Source organism: Crocuta crocuta, unplaced genomic scaffold (genome assembly GCF_008692635.1).
Source record: "Crocuta crocuta isolate KB4526 unplaced genomic scaffold, BGI_CrCroc_1.0 scaffold10, whole genome shotgun sequence".
Taxonomy (NCBI): domain Eukaryota; kingdom Metazoa; phylum Chordata; class Mammalia; order Carnivora; family Hyaenidae; genus Crocuta; species Crocuta crocuta.
The window spans coordinates 560,475-584,848 of record NW_027527551.1 but is presented as its reverse complement, the minus strand read 5'-3'; the positions used below and the strand labels follow the sequence as shown (position 1 = coordinate 584,848).

The 24,374-nt window shown below is 34.3% G+C and overlaps 1 protein-coding gene across 1 annotated transcript in view; it reads left to right on the top strand.

The window, feature by feature from the left end:
- The window catches only part of DDHD1 (DDHD domain containing 1), a 116,732-nt gene that overhangs the window by 54,533 nt on the left and 37,825 nt on the right, over positions 1-24,374 (top strand). Inside the window, exons 5-8 of the mRNA XM_077769060.1 lie at positions 4,262-4,435; positions 11,726-11,827; positions 13,689-13,817; positions 14,881-15,028. Coding sequence (XP_077625186.1) covers positions 4,262-4,435; positions 11,726-11,827; positions 13,689-13,817; positions 14,881-15,028 — 553 coding nt within the window. The remainder of the gene's footprint in view (positions 1-4,261; positions 4,436-11,725; positions 11,828-13,688; positions 13,818-14,880; positions 15,029-24,374) is intronic.

Genomic DNA, 24,374 nt, shown 5'->3' with positions numbered 1-24,374 from the left:
GTCTGTTTACAGACTAGTTGGAGAATGTTTCTAGTGGTTCCCCCAGATGTTCCTATATCTAGGCTGTGGGGAGGAGGAGGGAAAATGCACCCTCTGGCTCTTTTGTTCTTTGAGAAGTTTCCTGAAAATCCCTACCACTCCAGCATACATTCTGAGATTTGTAAATGAATCTTCCCTGGTGGTTTTCAAACTGTTGCTTCTAATCTGTAAGTTGGGTTCTTTCTTATACTCTCTTTTATTTTTTTAATTTTTTGATGTTTTATTTATTTTTAAGAGAGAGAGAGAGAGAGCTGGAGGGAGACACAGAATTGGAAGGAGGCTCCAGGGTCTGAGCTGTCAGCACAGAGCCCGATGCGGGGCTTGAAATCACGAGCTGTGAGATCATGACCTGAGCCGAAGTTGGACGCTTAACCGACTGAGCCACCCAGGCGCCTCTCTTATACCCTCTTTTAGAGCAGGGACTCAGGTTCTGTCATGCTGTGGCTCTCCCAGTGCAAAGCCCACCGAGTTTTAGAATTCCAGTTTTTAAGCTCCATGGATTTTAGTTAAGAACTCAAATGTTAAAACCCTGTGGTTTCCAAAGCCATATGTTATGAGGATTTTCTTCTTCCCGGTACAGGTCTCCCATGCCTCGGGTGCCTGATGAGGTGTCTTCTCCTCTCTTGTTTCTGTTCCTGTGGCATCACTTCTTCCCACAGTCTCCCAGTCAGTTTGGTTGTCAACCACATCTCCACTTTTCCTACCCTCTTTGATATGGCTTCTTCCCTACAGTTAGCTGTAGAGAGTCTGATCTGCCAGTCTTCAGGTCATTTTCTGGGCTATTTATACTGATATGGATGTTATCTCTCTGTGTCCGCAGGATGAGGTGAGCTGAGGATCCCCCTACTTCACTATCTTCCCTGGAAGTTTTGGGAAACTATTAAAGTACTCCAACCAAATAAAGAATAAACTTGTGGACATGCTAATAGGGGTATTGATGTAAGAGGCATTGATAAAAGGAAGGAAAACAAACAAAAGAATGAAAATGAGATGCAGAAAGAATTAACAAGCTTGAGAAAGAAAGTGTATGAAATGCAGCATAGGCAAAGGAAGACCTAACATTTATAATTAGAGTCGCTGCAGAAGAAAAATCAGTAGAACAGAACTGATGATTAAACTACAATTCAAGGCAACTTTTCAGAAATAAGAGAAAAATTGATCACCGTGGACAGATTGATCAGAACAATGAACTCCAAGTCAGAAACTATTAGATTTTAAGGACTAGTGAAAATATAGACTTCGAAGACAACTTATTTTCTGCCTTCTGGGATATGGAGTGAGCAGGAGATGACTTTATTATTAAAAAAAAAAAATTAGGCTCACATCAGACTTCTCAAGAACAATATACCAAGGAAAACTATGGTAGAATACCCTTTTAAAAAACTCAAGGAGGGGAGCCTCGGTGGCTCAGTCAGTTAAACGCATCTGACTTCGACTCACGTCATGATCTTGCCATTCCGGAGTTGGAGCCCCGTGTCAGGCTCTGTGCTGACACCTCAGAGACTGGAGCCAGTTTCAGATTCTGTGTTTCCCTTCCTCTCTGCCCCTCCCCCACAGGCACGCACGTGTGTGCGCGCGCGCGCTCTCTCTTTCAAAAATAAACACTAAACTCAAGGAAACAAAGTTTAAGCTAGTAATCCTGTCCTTCAAGTATCAGAGTGATAAACAGTTTTGAACATGAAAGAATTTAGGAAGTTCTTAGTGAGAATTTAATACATTTAATTGTAGATCCAAAACTAAAACAGTTGTGGGGATTGGGTGTGATTATTATATATTCTGACAAAGTAGAAAGAATAAAACTAAAAATGAGGGAAGAGAGGAGGGGAAAATAGAATAAGATCATTCCCTATTGTATAAGTATTAAGTGGCTGTTCTAGGATACCACGTAAAGTGAGCAATCCAGATAGCAAAAGGTTAAATAAAAAAATAGATTTAAGATTCTCTAAAATACATACACATAAACAAACATGCAGCATATGAAGGTAACAGTTAGAACAAAAAAATGCAAATCTTCCTAAATACCAAAAGAAAGCTTTAAAAACTAATAATAATAACAGCTACAGGGAAAAAAGAGTAAGTATGAATAATAAAGTGGTAATTATAAAAGAACACACAATTCAAATATATCAGTCATATCAATAAATATAAATGGGTTTAACTCACCTATTAGAAGAAAAAGATTTTCAAGTGGCTTCCTGAAGCAAAACCCATTCTGTGGTGTGTATAAGAGACACATCTAGAACACAGTGATTCAAAAGTTAAAAATGAAGGGATGTGCAAAACCATCACAGGCAAATAGAAAAATTAAGAAAGCAGGGTTGCAATCTCCACAAACAAAGTAGGATCCAGGTTAAAAGTCATTAACACAGCAAAATATACTTTATAGTGTTAAAAACTATAATTCATAATCAGGCTCTAATATTTTTGAGTATCTATGTACCAGATAACACAGGAAACCCCTAAATACAGAAATGTGATAGCAGAATATAGGATAATGTAAGAAGAAATAGAAACACAGATTACATTTTTAATACATCGCAGTACAAGTCTGGTACAAGAAGATATTTCAAGATCATCTGGTAAATTTTCTGTCTCACACCCATAATTAGCCATTTCTTAAAGGACTCTTGGTTTCTTTTGGCAGGAAATGGTATTTAGAGATCATGATCTTTGTTTCAGGAGTACTCAACTGTTGGTGTGTTTCTAGACCTTTTCAGTGGATAAAGCTTATTAAGTTTATTCAGAGAGAGAGAGTGCACACACTTGTGTGCATGTGTGAGTGGGAGGAGGGGCAGAAAGAGAAAAGAGAGAGAATCCTAAGTAGGCTCCACGTTGTCAGTATGGAGCCTGACACAGGGCTCAAACCCACTAGCAGCAAGATCATGACCTGAGCCAAAATCAAGAGTTGATTATTTAACCAACTGAGCCACCCAGGTGCCACAGAACATTTTTAAAAGAGAAAATACATCATTTTAGTTCATGCTGACATTTCTAACTGAAATTTAAAATAACTTTTTTTTAAAGTTTATTTATTTTCAGAGAGAGGGGAAGAGAAGGAGCATGCATAAGAGGGGCAGAGAGAAGGAAAGAGAAAGAATCCCAGGCAGCTCTGCACTGTCAGTGTGCAGCCCAATGTGGGACTTGAACCCATGAACTATGAGATCATGACCGGAGCTGAAACCAAGACACTTAATTGACTAAGCCACGCAGGCGCCCCTAATTGAAAATAACATTACAATTTTTATTTCTTTGATTTTTATATTTGTATCTTTTTTCTTGGTTCCTAATGATATTAATAAAATTAAAAATTTCATTTTAACCTAGAGTTTCAAATCAATACCAATATTATTAAAATTCTTAACAATTATAACAGTGCAGTTACTACAGAAAACTTAAGATGCATTTGCTTGCAGTTCTTTTTGTCCATAGGATATATCCCAATATGTGTGTAAAAGTTACTGTGTTTTAAATACACTTGAAATAGTTTTTCTATGTATGATTAAACCACCATACCTCTCCATTATTGTTTGTTTTATTTTGCTTTTTATTTTTAAGGTTTTTTATTTACATTTTATTTTTGTTTTATTTTTTTATAAATTTTAGAGGATTCAGGATAGCGTAGCTGACAAATATGGTTTATTTTTTTAAATGAATAAATAGCTACTAAAAGTTTTAGGCTTATAGAAACAGTATTTAATCAAAAAGTTTAGAAATAGTTCAAGAAAATTTTTTACTCAATTTTTTTCTAAAATGAGTGAAGAATTTACTATAATTAACTGTTTCAGCTGTTTTCCCATATGCTAACTGGGAGTCCATAACCTTCAAGGAAGCCCTAAAAAGTGCAATAAATACACTATTACCACACAGCACTGTTTCTGAACTGCTTCTGGGAATGTATATCAGTATTTTCTAAGACATTGGAACTGTCACCAGTCTTACATGAACTTGTATTAATCCCTTTGCCTATTAATTTGGGTTACTCAGGGCCATAGTTATAAAGATAACTGCTCACCTACCTTTCTAATGCCAAAATAATTTTTGTGCATAATGCCCAAAATAAATAAAATGATACACTGTAAAAATATATACATACTGTGGCTTGAAATCTGAAATTTAAAACTTTAAATGATTCTGCTGGGTCAAGAAAGTCAGTTTTTGCCACAGCAGTAACAAAATACAAAATTATAGTTACTATGTCTCTTTTTGTGATTTCTCTTTTCAGAGGCTGATAAAATACCAGTAATGCGTGGACAGTGGTTTATTGATGGTACTTGGCAGCCTCTAGAAGAAGAAGAAAGTAATTTAATTGAGCAAGAACATCTCAGCTGTTTTAGAGGTCAGCAGATGCAGGAAAATTTTGATATTGAAGTGTCAAAATCCATAGATGGAAAAGATGGTAAGACCAATTAATACACTTAATATGTTTTGTAAACCAAGTAAGTTCTTGATGAAGTTTAGAGTAGTTCTTAAGTTCATGAGTGTTAGAATTTATAAAATTCCTGATAATTTTAAATATCTGATTATTTTAAAATTTAAAACTATGCATTTCTGAACTATCTCAATCTTTATTTTGCTTAATATGTATGTTCACTGGCATGACACTAATATGACTTAACTGTAATTATGCAAATTGTTATAATATGTTCTGTGAATTAGTCATTTCTGTAGTTTTTAATTATCAATGAAAGTTGAATCTACAAAAAATGTCATTCTATCAAAAGAACAGTTTTATTAATATTTTAATGTTCTTTTCCTGAAATTAAAAAAAAAACTTCGATTTCCTTTGTGTACGCATCTTTTAGCTGTCTCCATATTGATAACCACATCAACTTTTAATTTGAAACAGTCTACTCCTTATATTCCCTTATTCAGCATTTGGGTATGTTTGCAGTAGCTTAAAATATTTATATACTAGCCAAGATTGTCATGTTTCATTATGTATCTGATCTTGAGTAAAATTTAAAATACATGGTAAAGTTAAAAATACTTCTATTGTTCCATTTACTGCAGGCAGTGGGATCAGCTATTCTGGTGAGTATAATAATACAGGTAGATTAGAATTCGTAGATTTCTCTAACTATTTTTTTCTAAAAATGTTTCTTTATCCATGCTTGCCTTTATTTTGGAATTTTCTTGGCAAGCCCCATTGAATCTAGTGAATTCATGAATTAAGTGATTATTCCCCCTTCCCCTTGTAAAACATCTCTAAAGCAGAAAAACTCTGTAATCCACAGAACACAGTTTTGAAAAAATTATGTGATTGGAAATAATTGTTTACATGACATAACTAATGACAAACATTAAGCTTTAAATTGACTTATTTTTTCCTTATTGTTAGTAACAAACATCCCAAGTTTTTTTGTCTCTACTCTTTGTCTCTGAACACACACACACACACACACACACACACACACACACACACCACTTGTCCCAAGCAAGGAAACTGTCTAGTTTAAACTATGCCAAATTAACATATCTTTTGTGTTTAGTTGATTAAAAGTCCACAAAACTGAGAAAAGATGTGGCTTCTGAATAAATTTGCAACTAAATCTAGCAAATATATGTACTACTAGTTGTCTGTTATGTGCCACATGCCATACTCTACAAATTTTCAATATCTCATTTTCCTAAACTGTAGAGTCAGATTTGTCCTTATTTTACTGTAAAATTCAAGCTCAGGGTTCTTATATATCAGTATATAAAGAGTAGCTCAGTGTCTACAGAGCAGAGCTCTGTCTGCATTCTCACAGTACTTTAGAAACCATACTTTCTCTAGTTATAGCACAAATAACAATTTTTATATATTTGCGATCTTATATTAACGAGTATTTTGTAATTTCTCATCACCACTACCAAAATACCATTGCTATTGAAGGCAAAATTCTAGATTTTTTTCTTTCTATGAATTCTCCTTCAATCCTGCGTCAGAAGTGGCAATTCACCTTAACCTAGTTTAGCCACCCAAATTCCTTACTATTAGTACAGGGACAAAAACCCAAGAGCTCAGAGAAGAAAAAGGATGAGTATAAAAAATAAAAATATAAGTAGATTATTCCCCTTTTTTGTACTGTATTCAAAATGTTTTTTAAAAATGTTGTTTTTCTCTTGCTAATCCATCTTGTGGAAGTTGTCAGTTCTTTTTCATCTCTAGATACCATCTATTTGGAATCTTGGGGTGCTTGTTTTGAGAGAGAGAGAGAGCATGTGCAAGTCAGGGAGGGGCAGAGAGAGAGAGAGAGGGAGAGAGAGAATCCTTGCTGTGTGGTCTCAGCAAGATGCCCAAGGCAGGGCTTGATCTAAGGAACCATGAATTCATGACCTGAGCTGAAATCAAGAGACGGACACTTAACCAACTGAGACACCCAGATGCCCCTTGAATCTTGTTTTTATTACAGTAAGAATTAGAATTCTGTGTGTCCTTTTTACTTCTACTCCCTACCAAAATGTTAAGTGTAGCAGGGATATTTCAGTTTTCTTCAAAGTGCCCTACTTTTATGAGCCAGTCATTTAAATAAGTCTGATAAAGAACATGGTATACTTGTGTGAGTAGATTTTTAGTATGTCTTTGAGGGGGTGTATGTTGATGCTAGCATATCATTTTTTTACTAGCTTTAAGGATATACATTGGGTGGATAATATAGTATAGTAATATTTTTTACTAGCTTTAAGGATATACATTGGGTGGTAAAATTCCAATTAGTAACAATAAAAATTTTAGACTGTTAAACATTTTTATGTTGTAATCTTTCAAAATGATGATTCTTTAAGGTTCATTAGAAGAAAAATTGGTTTTTTAAAATACACTATGGCATATAGGTAAAGCTTCAACATGTTTAATTATTAACAAAGATTTTAAGTTCAATTTAGTATATATGCTGTTGTCATAAATTTCCAGCCATTTTAGTTGTAAAACATACAGTTATGAGTTAAGATAAGATGTTTGACTTTGAAGGTTGTGGGAAATTTTGTAGTACATTTGAAAATTATCACTGGTCTTAAGGAAAGAACATTTGCTGTCCAAAAAGCCACACTGTTGGAAAAATAAATCAAATTGACCATATCTACAAAGAAAAACCATATTCTAATCTATTATTTTGCTTCTTACCTCCAAGCTTCTGAAATATCATATTTCATTAATTAATTAGGGTAACAGATCTTTTCCACCTAAATTTTCTCAGGTATATAAGGTAAAGCCTTGACTCTTCATATTGTCAGGAGGTTTTAAATATTTCCATGTTCAGTTGTACTGTGCTAGGCACTTTTGTGAAAGAAATAGACAGGTCTTTGACCCTCAAGAAGTTTTGGGGAAGACAACCAAAGATGAGAGTAGTTACAAAGTGTAAGTAAAAGATAACACAGTAAACAGAATTAGATATCTGCAAAAAGATTTGGAATAAAGAGAGTTGGAAATCACAGTGGAGTGGAGTTGTTTCAAGTAAGGCTTTCTAGAAAAATCCGATTTAATAATTAAAAACATTTTAAAATACAATATTTAGGTGCTCTCAAATGCTCTGTGGAATTTCTTTTTTTCTTTTTCTTTTTCCTTCCTCTGTGGAAATTATAAGAAACTAAACCGAACCCTTGCCTTGAAGGACATTAAAATAAAATAGCAATTCCTTTTCTTTCTCACTTTATCTGTGTTTTGGTTCGGGTAGCTAATGCAAAGAATAACTTGGAATTTTAAATATTTTCTCCTTGTTAATTTTCCTACTAATCTCAAAGTAAGCATTGAATTAAATAGATTGATGACAGGTTAACATAATTTTTTAGCATACAAATAAAGATAGCCTATAAAAATATAATCACTTTTTGTGGTTTAGATACTTTAATCTAAATTTTGTTTTCTCTGAGAATTAACATAAAAATTCTCTTCCCACCCTACCTCCTAGCAGCCTAACAAATGAAAGCCTAGAGTTTCACTAGGGACGAATTATACAATTAAAATAAGGCCTGCAAATAAGTAATTTTGAAAATTCTTGAACATACTGCTAGATTAGTGTTTCACTCACTTTATAATTTATCTATGCAGGCAATAATCAGTTTTAAAAAGGTTGAAATAAATGGTATCATACAGGTTAGTCCTGTACTTCATTCTGGCCAAAATATGTATAACCTCAATCCAATCATGCGAAGACATCAATTAACTCAAATTAAAGGACATTCTACAAAACAACTGATCAGAGCACTTCAAAAGTGTTAAGGGGTCTCGTTAACTAGATGAGGGGAATCCTTTCACAATGTATATCAATTTACCATGATGTACACTTTAAATATTTTATACTTTTGTCAGTTATAACTCAGTAGTGATTTTTTTAAGTGTCAAAGTTATGAAAGATTGAAGAATATGTCAGAGGAAACTAAGGGAACATGACAATGAAATGCAACATGGTACCCCAGATTGAATCCTAGAATGGAAAAGGACATTAGGAAAACTGGAGAAGTCTGAATAAAGTCTGTATCTTAGTTGCTAGTATTGTGCCATTATTAATTTCTTAGTTTTGGTAATTGTACTGTAGTTACACTAACTTCAGAGGAAGCTAATATGTGATAATTCTCTGTTCTATTTTTGCACCTTTTCTGTAAATATAAAATTATTCCACGATAAAAATGTTTTTTAAAAAAGGCCAAAAGGGTAATTAAAATAGTAAAAAAAAAATTAATTAACCCAAAAGAAATCAAGGGGATTTCTTGAAACAAGAAACAAAATACAGATGGAACAAAGAGAAAATAAATAGGAAATGGTAGACCTAAATTCACTCATGTCAATAATTACAATAACTGTAAGTGAACTAATGCTCCAGTTAAGCAGAGATTGACAGATTAGGAATGTAAAACCTGACTATATGATCCCTACAAGAGTCACCCTATCAATATAAAGTCACAGATAAGTTACTGTTCAAACTAATTTGGGATGCTCTGGCATCACAGGTGTTGGTGGATCTTGACTTAAAACATTTAACAATTTGGCATGTAAAGTGTGTATTCACTGTTGCTAGATAAGAATATCCCTAACTGTGAGTATACAATTAGAGAACTCAAAAGGGTGAGAGGGGTTGCAGGAGTGCTAACCCTTTCTAACCAGTTTTCCTTTTCCTCTCCAGCAACTAAGAAGAATCCCACCTCCTAGCTTTTAGTCACTGTTTTTTATAAACTTATGTAATTAGTTTCTCAGATATCCAAGAAGGTTTCTAGGACTTTTCTCATGATAGCTGGCAGGTTTGAGATGTGCAGACCCGCTTCCCCTAAAGTTGAGATTATCTAGGTTAACAGCTTTTAGGACAGGAAAAGTCACGGAGTTGTTTTGTTCTGAGGATTAGTATGTCATCAGCAACCCCGTTTTTTGATACTTTGATTGCTTTCAGAATTATATAATGACGAAAATCTCTTTAAGAGGTGGATTAGTAAGGAAACTTATTGGATATGCTTTAAAGTACTTTAAATCTTTTTCATTGTTGTATAAGGCTTCAGTATAACATTTTAATTAAATGTTAGTATTTAATAAGTTAACATTTTGAGTTTATGAATATTTTTGCTAACATGAAAATTCTTCACTAAAACTTTAGGGGGAAAATGAAGTAATGCTTTCTAGCACTTGAATTTCACTTAATGATGATCCCCATTTGGATTGACAGTAATTAGTTTTTGTCTCTACTGTACTAATGATAGTACCCCTAATTCTCTGCTTTGGGTTGAAAAAATTTGAGCTTTCTAATTATGCTATGGGATGTTGTGACAGATACAGCAAGTGACTTTCAAGTAAAATAAGAATTTAACTTGAGAAGAAGGTAAAGAACCATGTCTATTTAATTTTGTGAAAATACTTTAAATAAATGTGCTTCTCTATTTTTATTATATAGAGATGTTTGTCTTTTTTAAATCTCTAAATTGTACTGTTCCTTTAGAAACAAAAACCTTTCTTTTTTATATTTTGAGTAGCTTTCTGAAAGTGTTTGCATAATTTTGAAGTGTAGTCAGATGGTCTATATTTGACCATTTCAAGTGGATTTTTAAATAATTGCTTATTTAAAATGTGAAAAAAATGTATTAGTCTATAACTAGCAGTATTTGACAGGGAAAATGTTGACTTCAGGGTGATGTGCTGATTTGCCAAATACCAAGTCTATGTCTGGCTTTATGCTGGTTATTTCATGCTTACAAAATGTCATAGCATACATTTTTACTAATGATTTTTTTTATTAATTTTCTTCTAGTAAATATGAATTTGGTTCATGTTAGTTTTACCAGTGGATATTTTAAAAATCTAGATTTTGTTTCTTTAAGTAGTAAAGTCTAAATTTTATGTTATTTGATCTACTTTGATATTTAGCTCTTTCCTAATGAATTTTTTGTTTAAAAATGTTTCCTGCAAGTGGTACATCTACTCCTCAATAACCGACCTGAAGGCATCTGAGAGAAGACACTTTTTCAGTGAAGAAAATTGTTTCAGTTGTCATTTTCCACCTCTCTGTGACAATGAAATGTTTTTATAATCTTGATGTTATAATCCAGCTTTTAATTCTAGTCTGTAGCCATCTGATTACATATAGTTGTAATTATTAAGTGTCTTATAAGCATTTCTGTTGTCTTTATTGCACAAATGTCTGAATATACTTCATCTGTACATTTAACAGATTTTAGAAATATTTTTAGTACTATACAACAGGAATTAAATATGTTCATATTTAAGCAGTATTTAACCTTTGAATGTCATGTTAATGTAGAAGGGAGAGAGGATGCAAAAGCAAATACTCTTTAGAACGTAAATTTGAACTAAGTCCTAAAGATTCTTGTGGTTCATTAATTGAACTGATTTGTAAGGTTCAATTTCAAGTGGATTTTTAAATAATTGCTTATTTTAAAATGTAAAGAAATTTACTGATACATAACTTTAGCAATGTTTGACAGGAAAAATGTTGACTTTAAGGTTATCTGCTGATTTGCCAAATATCAAGTCTATGTCTGGCTTTATGTTGTCATTTTCATGCTTACAAGATGTCATAGCATACATTTTTACTGGTGACTTTTTTTCCATTATTTATTACAATCTTTCATTATTTTATCACTAATTTAAAAGCACAGCTTCCAATTTAATTCATTTTAGCATAAGTTCATTTTAAAAATTCTTTTAACAACTCAAACATAGTTGTAAAAAGAATATTTTGTTTCTGTGGGAAGCTTCCATTATATACTTTAGTAATAGAAGGCATCTAGTGGAATGTATACTGTGATATTTTCTCAGGAAAACTGCATTAGATGTTTAAAATGTTACTTATTGCCTTATTAATTTGCACATCAGCTGTTGGCTATGTCATGGTCACAAATTTGGTGAGAGTAAATAACCTTAGTATTGTGAAGATGGGACTTATAAATCCCTATGCATACAAAAATACCATGACCTATTTTTTATTCTATCTGTGCAAAGACATTAAATACGATCACATAGTTGACTTTAACTGATAGGTATCATTTGCCTTTTTTCTTTCAAGAAAAGTAGAGTATATATTTGATAAACATTATTAAGTTAATGTTTTGCTTTACTGATTTTTAATTACAAATTATATAAATAAATCATTTAGAATAATGTTTGTCAAATACAACTCATTTTTTAAAGTTAATACGACAAAAAGGCAAAGCAGCAAACCTCATTTAAAATTTACTTTGAAGCTCAGTGTTTTTGCTTTCTTAGTTGTCTACCACCTCCCTCCCTTCTCCCTCCCTTCTCTGTTCAAATGGAGAGGATATAAGGAGAGTACAGATGCGGCAGGTCTTAAGCGAAAGCGTTCTCAAGGTACAGTAATTGTAGTTTTATTTCTCCATGTAGTTATACACCCTGGCTTATAGCATTCGGTATTTAAAGCATAGAAATTATTAGTTTTTAGAAATGTGTCCAGTATGCTATTTTGCTTAGAGTTACTTAATTTTAAGCGCTATAAATATTTGTTTAAAATAATGTGTGTGGTCCAGTAATGGCATGTTCACCAATACTAAGATGTTTTACTTTAAGACAGTGTGTGGATGGTTTGAGGAGGAACAAAATTTCATGGGCTTAACACTGTTCTCTTCATATCTTGTCTTACAGTTTCAGTGTTTTAAGCATATGTTGCTCAAAACTATTTTAACAAAAATATGGATTAGAAACATTAGGTAAAAAGGCATAAAACAGTGATTTGGATCAGGCATAGAAAAGTAAATAATTACTACAGTCTTGCAAAGGATTTTTTTAATTTATGAAAAGTTCTTTAAAAATAAAAGCTGAGTTTGTACATTGTTTTTGTGGGCAGGCAAATTGAAGATATTAATGTTTGTTACATTAATTGCACCTTGGTCTGCGTTCAGTGTTAGTAATATGTCCTAGCAAATAAGTGAAATAGAAATTGATTTTTCATAAATTTTTGAAATTGCATTTGAACCGTAACTAAGAAGTGCAGTTCCCCAGAAAGGATTTACTTTTCCTGTGTGTTCTAGTAGGGAATAGGTTTTTGTTAAAATGACTTTTGATCTTAGATCTTGATGAGGGCTATAACCTTTGATTTTTAACTTGAGGTTATTTCCAACCCACCCTCAAATCTGAATAGTTAGACTCTGCCGGTAACTAGCTTTGTGGCAAGACTCTATTAAGGGACTCTTGGTACCTCTGGGTCTTTATATATAATAGGAGATTATATGTTGCTTACAAGGGATGTTTTAAGAAATAAATCAGGCATAGTGATTTTAAGGTGCCTGGTTTTCTGAAGGGTATGTGAATTTTTCTCAACTCTATACCAGAGATATAGAGGAAAGTTAAGGCCTTCGGAATACAAGAATTATCAAGTACGAATCAGTGGATATGTTATGACACTTCTCTGAATCTGTTGCTTCCACAAACATTACTGAATTTGTGACACATGTCCAGACTGTGCTAAGACAGTGGTGCTAGTGGTACAAAATGATCAGGACACAGTCCTTGCCTCACAGACCTTATGGATTCTTTGAGCATATAGGGTTCTTTCTTTTTTTTTCAGAGCCTATTTTCAGAAATGTAATAACCATACTGACTTGAACATCATAGTAGAAAAACATTTCTTTGATTTCTTACGAAAATATCTTCCAACTTTGGATTTCTGTTATGGCAAGCAATATCCAGTGATAGTTGGTTTAATATCCATTCCAAAACTACCTTATTTGTAATCAATTAGATTGTTCTCTTCCCGGTTTAAAGATAATTTTTTTCCCCCGTAGTCTTGTCTTGCACAGCTGAGTGAAATTTTCACAGATCCAAAAATAAAATCCACAGAAGGAAGGAAACTTAAGTTTCTATGTCAAAGGTATTGAGGACTTGCGTGAAGGTATATATTATCCCTTAGACCTAAGAAATGTCTTATCACCTGGGAAAGCAGTTCTTTAATAATCAGAATATATTAACTGCCTGTTAGAGGTTAAAACTATGGTGAGTAAGCCAGTTATTCCATGTTTTGCTAACAAGTTGCCATTCCCGGTAGCATGGTTCATCATTTATAAGATCCTTATCCATTACTTGCTTCAATTTAATATGTGTTTCAGGAAAATAATTTTCCATTGAACTGAGTTCAAATAATTATTCAGAAATCTGTGTATTCTAATTCTTTGCACAAATGAGAGACCTTCAAATTAATTTTTCCTTTTTGCAACAGCTATTCATAGTTTCAAGTTGAGTCGCAATCACGTGGACTGGCACAGTGTGGATGAAGTGTATCTTTACAGTGATGCAACAACTTCTAAAATTGCAAGGACAGTCACCCAAAAACTGGGATTTTCTAAAGGTAATTGTTAAATATAGTTTGTCAAAATTGGGGGAATTTTTTTTCTTGTATTCAAAAGGGACTATTCAGATTCTATTCTTAGTATATTTTAAATATTATTAAATTTAGTGATACTTACTGCCCTGTTAAATGAAACTTTTATTAAGGTGATTGAGTTCACATGTATTCATCAGTGAATAAACATACAGTTAGAGTGATCTGACAAGATTAATAAATATCTTTTATACTTCTAGAAACACAACAGCATTCAAACTTCAGGCAGTGATGTGAAAATAAAATATGGCAATTGAAGGTGAAAACTAAAAATTTTCTGTTGGATTTAGTCATATAGAGTTCATTGGTGACTTGGATGGATTGGGGGAGCAGAAACCAGATTGGCATGGGTTGAAGTCTAAGTAGGTGAAAAATAGAAGCAACAAGAATAGACGGCTTTTTACAGAAGTTTGACAAAAGGAAAGAGGAAATGGTGCTTGAGGAAGATGTGAGAGCATTAGTAATAAATTTTTCAGAAATGTTTGTTAAGCTTGATATTAATCTTTTCAATTCTTTTATAATTTCTTTGATAACAAGGTATGCTTGAATATCTTATTACATGTTTCCTAGTCATTTATCTTTGTTTCGTGAATTACCTTATGCTTTTAGCCCATTTTGCTATATGAATGGTTGTCTTTTCACTTTTTGATTAGTAAGCTCTGTTTTCCACTTCAGTAATCAACTCATTATGCACTAAATTTTGCACAATTTTTCCCAGTTTGTCATTCATCTTTTATCTTTGCTTTATGGTATTTTTTTGTTTATAGAAACTTTTAAAAATATTTATGTGTTCAGTCTGTTCTTCCCTCCTTCCTTTTCTTTTCCTTGTGGTTTCTGGCTTTGGTGTCATGTCCAGTTCAGCCGTTTATATCTGAGCCAGTCAGTACACACCATTTTACAAATTTCATCCCCACCCAACCCAGTGAAATTTTTTCTTAGTATTCCTTTTTCTTTATTATTTCTTTCAATGTATTGCCAAAATGTTATTTCGGTAGTAAATAGTAAACCTGGAATCATAATTTTTCTACAGCATCAAGTAGTGGGACTAGACTTCATAGAGGTTATGTAGAAGAAGCCACATTAGAAGACAAGCCATCACAGACCACCCATATTGTATTTGTCGTGCACGGCATTGGGCAGAAAATGGACCAAGGAAGAATTATCAAAAATACAGCCATGTGAGTTCTTTGATGAATACATTCGCCATCACTAGAATACAGACTTTTGTCTGGGGCATAACAGCGTTTACTCATTCCACCACATGTTTCTTCAATCCCAACTACTCTAATATCTCTTATGTTATAGATGGAATTTCTGGACCAAATTTTGAGAGTGATTATGTCATGATGGTGATGATGATGATGACGATGACGATGATGATGATGATGGTGATATTTGAGGTTTTTCCCCAACAGCATGGGGAAGAGGAAGAATAAGAAAGTGTTTTTAACTTATTAATTTGCGTTATACTAAGGTTAAAGGAAAGAAAAACTGTAATTTTTAGTTTGTGTCTTACTCACTGAATTGAGCAGAAAGAGAATAATTGCAAGGTTGCATAATTATGAAAAACCTAAGAATTACTTAAATTGCTATGGAGCACCTGGGTGGCTCAGTCAGTTAAGCATCTGACCAGCTCAGGTCATGATCTCGCCGCTTCTGAGTTCAAGCCCCACATTGGGCTCTCTGTTCTCAGCACTGAGCCTGCTTCCCATTCTCTGTCTCCCTCTCTCTCTACCCTTCCCCAGCTCAATCTGTCTCCCTCTTCCTCTCTCTCAAAAATAAATAAACATTTAAAATAAATAAATAAATTGCCAATTAGCAGCTTAACCGGGCCAGTTAATTACTACCAGAGGAAACTGAACTCTAAATTTTACATAGAGAATAATGGGTGTTTTACCAACATACCACATACATTATTTACCCCATTAATTTTTTTTTATTCAACTTCATTCTTTTTTTTTTTTTTATCTTTATTCTAAAAACTCTTAAGGTATTATGGGCATGGGGAATGTTTATACTTGTATGTATTTGAAAAATGTTAAGGACTGTGTTGAAAGGACATGTTAGGGTTAGGCCACCATAAATTTGGCTCTAAACTAGCAACCAATATGAAGAAAAATCTAATCAGACTTATGATGAGATGAAAACAGATCAGTTGTTGGTTCAGAACACACTTTATCTGGTTCTGAGGCTTCAAGTAATGTATTTCTTGAGTCGTTATAGAGCAAATACTGTGTGGTACCAGGAATTCTGTCCTAATCAACATCTCTATAATCAATGTTGAGTTTTGTTTCACCTTCTATTGTAACACCTCTTAATGTCAACTGATGGATTAAAGTAAAAGTACAGTTCAACTTTAAAAAATTTTGTCAGATACTGCCACACCGCCCTAATTTTTTGTCAATCTTCATAGCTTCTATTACAAAAATCTCTTCTCTTTGATTCTGACTTTATTTTCTGGTTGAGTTGCACATTGTTTCTTATAATATTTATATTCTTATGTTAAAATGGTGGTCTTTTGCTTGGATATCTAGGAATCTGAGATATGGGTTTAATGGCATATTCACACTGGAGCTGTTGATAAATAAGAAGGTATCAGCTTGCTTTTATTGGATGTAGGTGAGGGAAAACCTAACACAAAACGGCTTAAGCCGAAAGAGGATTTAGTAGTTCATAACACTGAGAAGTCTAAATCTAAGATTTGTCAGTCCTGAGAACCAAGAATCCAGTTTCTATCCACTCTACTTTCCTTCATTTTTGAGCTATTCTCAGACATCTCCTGTGGTTCCAGATATGGTTTATATGATGTTCAACTTCAAAAAGAAAGAGTAAGCCTATCTTTCCAGAAGTCCCAGCTAGTCTCGGCATTTCAGTGACCAATGGTGTTGTATCCAGCTGCCTGAATCTGTACATGCAGCCACGCAGGGTGTGATGTGCTGAGCTTGTCATCTCCCAGAGTCAGATGGAAGTTGGCTTCATCATCACCATAGGAAAAGGGAGAGCCACAGATAAAAGTCAAGAGCTATTATTGGAAGTGGGATGAATGAATCCAGAGTGGCTCAAAAAAACAAGTGTCTGCTTACAGAGAAGATTGCTGTCATTCCTTCCGAAACGGGGAAATTTGATAGAAAACTTCCCACATAAACTAGTAATTGATAGAAAATAGACAAAAAGGAATTCTGATTAATAATAAACAGGAAAATCCAGAGGATTTCTTAACTCTTTCCCTGCTTTCTACCGTTCCTTAGTAGTCCAGAACTGTAAAAAGAGTAAAGGTTACTTCATCCTTGTCACTACCATTCTGAATCTTGTTTGTATTTGTGGGACTACAGTGGAAATGAACAAAGTAGTGAGGGATTATCAGAACCGACTCTTTTGACAACCTTTTGTTCTCTGAGGACCTCTTGAAATCATGTTTCAGAAGCCCAGAATTAAAGGTTTTTCCCTCTCTTCCTTTCCCTCTTCTTATCCCCTTCCTTCTTCCATTCTTTACTATCTTCTTTGATCTATCCCTTTATTTCATTTTTTTAGTAATTCCAATTAATTACACCCAAGTGATTTAGTAGACCTACCTGCTTGTCTAATCTCTACGTATGTGACCATTTGAGAACTAGGATAGTGATCCTGTGGAGTGGGGGATTGTGTAAGTTTACTGTAGAAGAGGACAGTATTTTAAGTAAATGTGTTTTTCTGAGTTTATAACTCAGTCAGGGTTCTTTAGCCCCATCAGTATGATGTTTTTGACCAGTTAATTCTTTTCTTTTAAAATTTTTTCATATTTATTTTTGAGAGAGAAACATGCATGCATATGCTTGTTTGCATGAGAGGAGAAGGAGCAGAGAGAAAGGGAGAGAGAATCCCAAGTAGGCTTCATGCTGTCAGTACAGAGCCTAATGTGGGGCTAGATCTCACCAACTGTGAGGTCATAACCTAAGCTGAAACCAAGAATCGGATGCTCAACCAACTGAGCCACCCAGGCACCCCTAACCTGATAACCATCATGAAATACATAAGAACTATACAGCCGTGAAACATGAATATGTGGGTAGAATAATAATAGAAATCTTAAAATATAGTCTTATATACTCATACATCTTTTTGTGTGTGTGTGTTTATTTCTGAGAGAGAGGGAGAGAGAAAGAGAGAGAGAGAGAGAATGAACGGGGAAGGGGCAGAGAGTGAGGGAGACACAGAATCCGAAGCAAGTTCCAGGCTCTGAGCTGTCAGCATGGAGCCCAATGTGGGGCTTGAACTCACAAACCATGAGATCATAACCTCAACTGAAATCAGAAGCTTAACCAACTGAGCCACCCAGGCACCCCATACTCATACTTCTTAAAACTGAACACTTTAAAAGATGTCAAAGAAACTTAAAAATGTATTTGTAACCATAACTGGAGTATCTGCTTTAAAAAATAAAAAACAAAAAAGGAACTTTTTTTCCACAATTATTTATTTTTGAGAGAGAACACATGCAAACAGGGGAGGGGTAGAGAAAGAGAATCAAAGCAGACTCGAGGCTCCAAGCTGTCAGCGCAAAGCCTGACATGGAGCTTGAACTCACAAACCATGAGACCATGACTTGAGCCCAAGTAGGACGCTTAACTGACTAAGCCATCCAGGCACCCCTGGAACTTTATTAGACTCTGTGGGTGAAAAAAGAGATTGTGCCTTTAAGTCTGAAGTTCTGACTACCGTATTTATTTTCAGTAATAATAAAGGAAGCAGATTTTCTTTTTGGCGACCTAGAATTTATTTAGACATTTTTAAATAGCAACATTGGGGATATAGAATCAATAAAATAGAAATAATGCTTTTTAAAATATGCTAGTAATGGAGATAGACTTTTTAACAAATAGTATTGGGATAACTAGATAGCCATAGGAAAAAAATAAAATTGGGTCCATTTCTCACACTAAGATAAATTTTTATTGGATCAGATTTAAACATAAGAAATGAAACCATACAAATACTATGGGTTTTAAAGGTGGGATCGAGGGGAGTTTGAATTCTTCTACCTTCAGGAATAGAGAAAACTTCTTAAGTATGACTTAATCCAGAAGCAATAAGGAAAAATATTGATAGATATGTTTTTTTCCCAAGTAAGCTATGTGATAAAAACATAAAATAAGACAAACTGAGAGAAAACCTGCAGCTTACATCACAGATAAACAATTAATATCCTTAATATATATAGGGAACTTCTAAAAAAAATGCCTAACCACCTTTTAGAAAAACAGGTGTAAGAGATAAACAGCCAATTCCCAGAAGAGTGAATTGTCAACATTGCTCATAAACTGTAAATTAAAATTGCACTAAAATGCTATTTCTTGACTATGAGATTAGCAAAAATCCAAAATTTAACACATAATCTTTTAGCCAGACTGTAGGTAATAGGCATTCTCAAACCGCTAGCCAAATGTAATGAAGAGAGAGAATGTGGCAATATCTATCAAAATTATATATGCATTTATTCTTTAACCCAGCAAACTTGACTTCTGAATCAAGGATAATATCAGCAAAAATATTTTTGCAAAGATATATGCACAAAATTATTCTTTGCAGCATTGCTTGTAGGAAATTACCGAAATGTGCACCAGTAAGAAACTGGTTGGTAAACTGTGGCTATTTACACGATGGAAAATGATGGAAAACTATGTAGTTGTAGAACAGTAAGGATATTCTCTCTATATTATAATGGTTCTTCGAAAAGATTGGCAAAACTGAGAAACCTGCAGCATGGTCAGTGTAGACCAAGAAAAAAGAAGATTCAAATTGCTAAAATCAGGAATGAAAGAGGGGACATAATTACTGACCGTACAGAAATCAAAAGGATTATAAGGAATACTATGCACAGTTCTGTGCCAACAAATTATATAGCCTAGATGAAATGAGCAAATTCCTAGAAAGATACAAACTACCAAACTGATTTGATGATCAGTAAGAAGAAACAGAATCTAAATGGATCATTAACAAGTAAAGCATTTGAGTTAATAATCAAAAAACTTCCTTCCAAAGAAACAAAAAGGCTCAGGACCAGATGGCTTCACTGGAAAATTGTGCAAAAAAGAGTTAGCACCAATTCTTCATAAACTCTCCAAAAACTAAAAGAAGACTTCTCAACTCATTCATTGAGGCCAGTATTGCCCTAATACCAAAACCAGACAGATATCATAAGGAAAAAAACAAAACAAAACAACAACTAGAGACCAGTGTCCCTTATGAATACGTATCAGTATTCCTTATGGACCCAAAAATTCTAACAAATACCAGCAAACTGAATCCAGCAACATGTAAAGAAGATTATACCCTACGACTGATTGGAATTCATCCCAGAATACAAAATTGATTAAACATATTTTTAAAAGTAAATCAAGGGTAATACACCACAGTAATAGAACAAAGGGGAAAAAAACATCATGTGGTTTTTGATGCAGAAAAGGCATTGACAAAATTTAACCCCTTTCTTAGTGAAAACACTCAGGAGACTAGAGAAAGAAGGGAATTTCTTCTCTCTGATAAAAGGCATCTACAAGGCCATGGCTAATATTACACTCTGACAATGAATGACTGAAAGCTTTTCCTCAAGATCAACAATGAAACAGAGAAGTCCTGTCCCAGTTTTGTTCAACATTGTACTGTAAGTTTCATCCAGGGCAACTAGGCAAGTAAAAGAAATAATAAAAGAGATCCAGATTAGAAAGGAAGAAATAAAATCATCTCTGTTTGCAGATAACACGATCTTAATAGAGAAAATCCTAGGGAATCTATACACAAAAAACTATTACTGCTAACAGATCAACTCAGCATGAACTCAGCAAAGTACAGGATACAAGATCAATATGCAGAAATCAATTGTATTTATATACTAGCAGTGAACTATCTGGAAATTAAGAAAGCATTTCTAGGAGTGCCTGGCTAGCTCAGTTTGAAGAGCGTGCACCTCTTGATCTCAGCGTCATGAGTTTGGGCCCCATGTTGGGATTGAGTTTACCTTTTTTTTAAAAAAGTAAAGAAAGCATTTCCATTTATTACAGTATCAAAAAGAAAAAAAGAATAACCTACTTAGGAATAAGTTTAATAAAAGTATAAGTTTTTTACACTGAAAACTATAGTACACCATTGAAAGAAATAAAAGAAGACCTAAGTAAATTAAAACAACCTGTTTCTGGATTAGAAGACTTAATGTTGTTAAGATGGCAATACTTACCACATCCCTATTAAAGTCCTACCTGTCTTTTATGCAGAAATTGACAAGCTGATTCTAAAATCCACATGGAAATGCAAGAAACCCAGACTAGCCAAAACAATCTTGAAAAAAAACAAAGATGGAAGACTAACATTTCCCAGTTTCATAAGTTGCTGCAAAGCAAGATCAATGGAATAGAATCAGAGTTCAACTGATTTTCAGAAAGAGTGCCAAAACAATTCATTGATGAAAGAATAGCCTTTTAACAAATGGTGCTAGGGCACCTGGATATCTATCTGCAGAAGAATGAAATTAAACCCTACCTCACACGTACACAAAAATTAATTCAAAATCAATCAAAGGCCAAATACAAGAGCCAAAACTATAAAAGTCTTAAAATTTAGGAGTATATCTTTATAACCTTGGATTAGGCAAGGTTATAAAGGTTCCTGAGATACGACATCAAAAGTAGAAGCCACAGAGGAAAAAAGAGAGAAATTGGGCTTTGGCAAAAATTAAAACCTTTGTTCTTCAAAGGACATTATCAGGAAAGTGAAGACAACCACAGAATGGGAGAAAATATTTGCACATCATAATCTGAGAAGGATCCAGTATCTAGCATATATAAAGAACTTTTAATTTTTTAAGTGGGTAAAGGATTTGAATAAACATTTGTCCAAAGAAAATATACCAGTGGCCTATAAGCACGTAAAAAGATGTTCAAAATCATTAGGTATTAGGGAGATGCAATTCATAACCACAAAGAGATGCCACTCCACATCTGCTAAGTTAGCTCTTATCAAAAAGATGGAAAAAACAAGTGTTAGTGAGGATGTGGTAAAATTAGAACTCTCCTGGGGCGCCTGGGTGGCTTAGTCGGTTAAGTGTCCGACTTTCACTTAGGTCATGATCTCGCGGTTCGTGGGTTCGAGCCCCGCGTCGGCTCTGTGCTGACTGCCAGCTCAGAGCCTGGAGCCTGTTTCAGAGTCTGTGACTCCCTCTCTCTCTGACCCTCCCCTACTCATGCTGTCTCTCTCCTAGAAATAAAAAAAAAAAAAAAAAAAATTAAAATTAGAACTCTCCTGTGTTGCTGTTGGGATTGTAAAATACAGTACAACTGCCTTTGAAAGTAGTTTGGCACTACTTCAGGAATTTAAACGTAAAGTTTAAAGTCAATAATTCCACTCCTCGGTATATACCCAAAAGAATTGAAAGCATAGCAACACAAAACCCTGGTAAAGAATATTCATAGCAGCATTATTCATAATAGCCAAAATTATATAAACAATCGAAATGTTCCAATGCAAATGGATAAACAAAAGCATATTCATACAATGAAATATTATTCAACTATGTAATATATTATTCAACTATAAAAAGCAGCAAAGTACTGATTCACAGTACAACATGGGTAAACCTTGAAACATTATGGTAAGTGCAAGAAGCCAGACACAAAAGGCCTCATATGTAGGATTCCATTTATATGAACTATCCAGAATAAGCGGATCCATAAAGACAGAAAGTGGATTCGTGATTGCCAGGGCTGAGGGAGAAGAAATATGGGGAGGTGACTGCTATGGCTACATTGTTTTTTTGTGTAGGTGATGTAAGTTCTGAAATTAGATAGTAGTGATGATTGCACAACTCTATGAACAAACTAAAAAGCCCCTGAGTTGTTCACAAGGAAAAACTAGTGAGGTTGTGTCACAAGGACACAGAAGCCAACTTGAAGAGATACTGATCAAAAAAGGAGATAATTTGGGCATCAGTAACAATAATAACTACGGTGGATTGAAATGCTTCAAATATGTTTAAGTGTATGAGTTACTAAAGATATAGAAGCCAAGAACTCAATATTTTGCAAATTGTTAACAGAAGGGAAGAATTAACTATTCATCCTTCATTCTCTCAGCTCATACAGAAGCTATTTGGTTGTACTACAATGCAGCCAAATATCTAATGTGAAGAAGTTTCTCTTTCTAGAATTATAAGCTTTACAAACAAAGAGTGATGGAAACATAATAAATTAATGAATCTAAGCAGTGATTGTCATAACTGCTAGCTTCACCAGACAGACACGAACACGGATGTGTGCACCTGTGGAGTAGTAGCGGTCTTGCCAAAACCATAGAACTTTAATCTGATCAAGCCCCTATTTCTCACAAACTAGATATGGGAAATAGAGGACAGAGAGCATGTTAAATACCTTGGGGATACAGTCGTTAAAACTCAGACTCTGAGGAACTCTACAGGACAAAAATAAATTACAAAAGAAAAAAAGGAGAGAGAAAAGAACCTATAGATTAAAAGACTTAAGAGACATATCTACCAATTACAATGTGTGGACTATACAGTAGTCCCCCCCACCCCACCCTTATCTGCAGTTTCTCTCTCTCTGGTTTCAGTTACCTAGGGTCCACTGCAGGCTGGAAGGAGATGATAGTAGCCTAACGCTGTCACAGTGTATGTGTCATTCACCTCATTTCATCTCACCGCAGAGGCATTTTTTTTATTTTTTAATTTTTTAAAATCTTTATTTATTTTTGAGAGAGGGAGAGACAGAGTGTGAGCCGAGAAGGGACAGAGAGAAGAGGAGACACAGAATCCAAAGTAGACTCCAGGCTCTGAGCTGTCAGCACAGAGCCCAGCACGGGGCTCAAACCCATGAACCGTGAGATCATGACCTGAGCCGACATCGGATGCTTAACCAACAGAGCCACCCAGATGCCCCTTTGCAGAGGCATTTTAACATCTCATATGTTATTGCAAGAAGAAGGATGAGTACAGTGCAATAAGATTTTGAGGGCCCACATTCATATAACTTTTATTATACTCTATTATAATTTTTCTTTTTTATTATTATTGTTATTAAGCTCTCACTGCGCCTAATATATAAATTAAACTTGTCATATGTGTATGTATAGGAAAAAACAGTATATATAGGGTTCAGGACTATCTGCAGTTTCACACATCCATTGGGGGTCTTGAATGTATCCCCACATGTAAAAGGGGGAACTGTTGTATTTGGATCTCAATTCAAACAAATATAAAAATATATTTTATATTATAAAATAACATAGTCTAACTCGGAAAATGGAACCGCTGAACTACATATTTACTGAAATTAAAGAATTGTTAAAAGTTTTGGTATGATTGGAGCACCTGGGTGGCTCAAGTAGTTAAGCCTCCGACTCTTGGTTTGGGCCCGGGTCATGGATCTCACAGTTTGTGAGTTTGTGCCCCACATCCAGCTACATGATAGCAGTGCTGGCAGTGCAGAGCCTGCTTGGGATCTTCTTTCTTCCTCTGTCTCTGCCCCTACTTCTTGTTCTCTC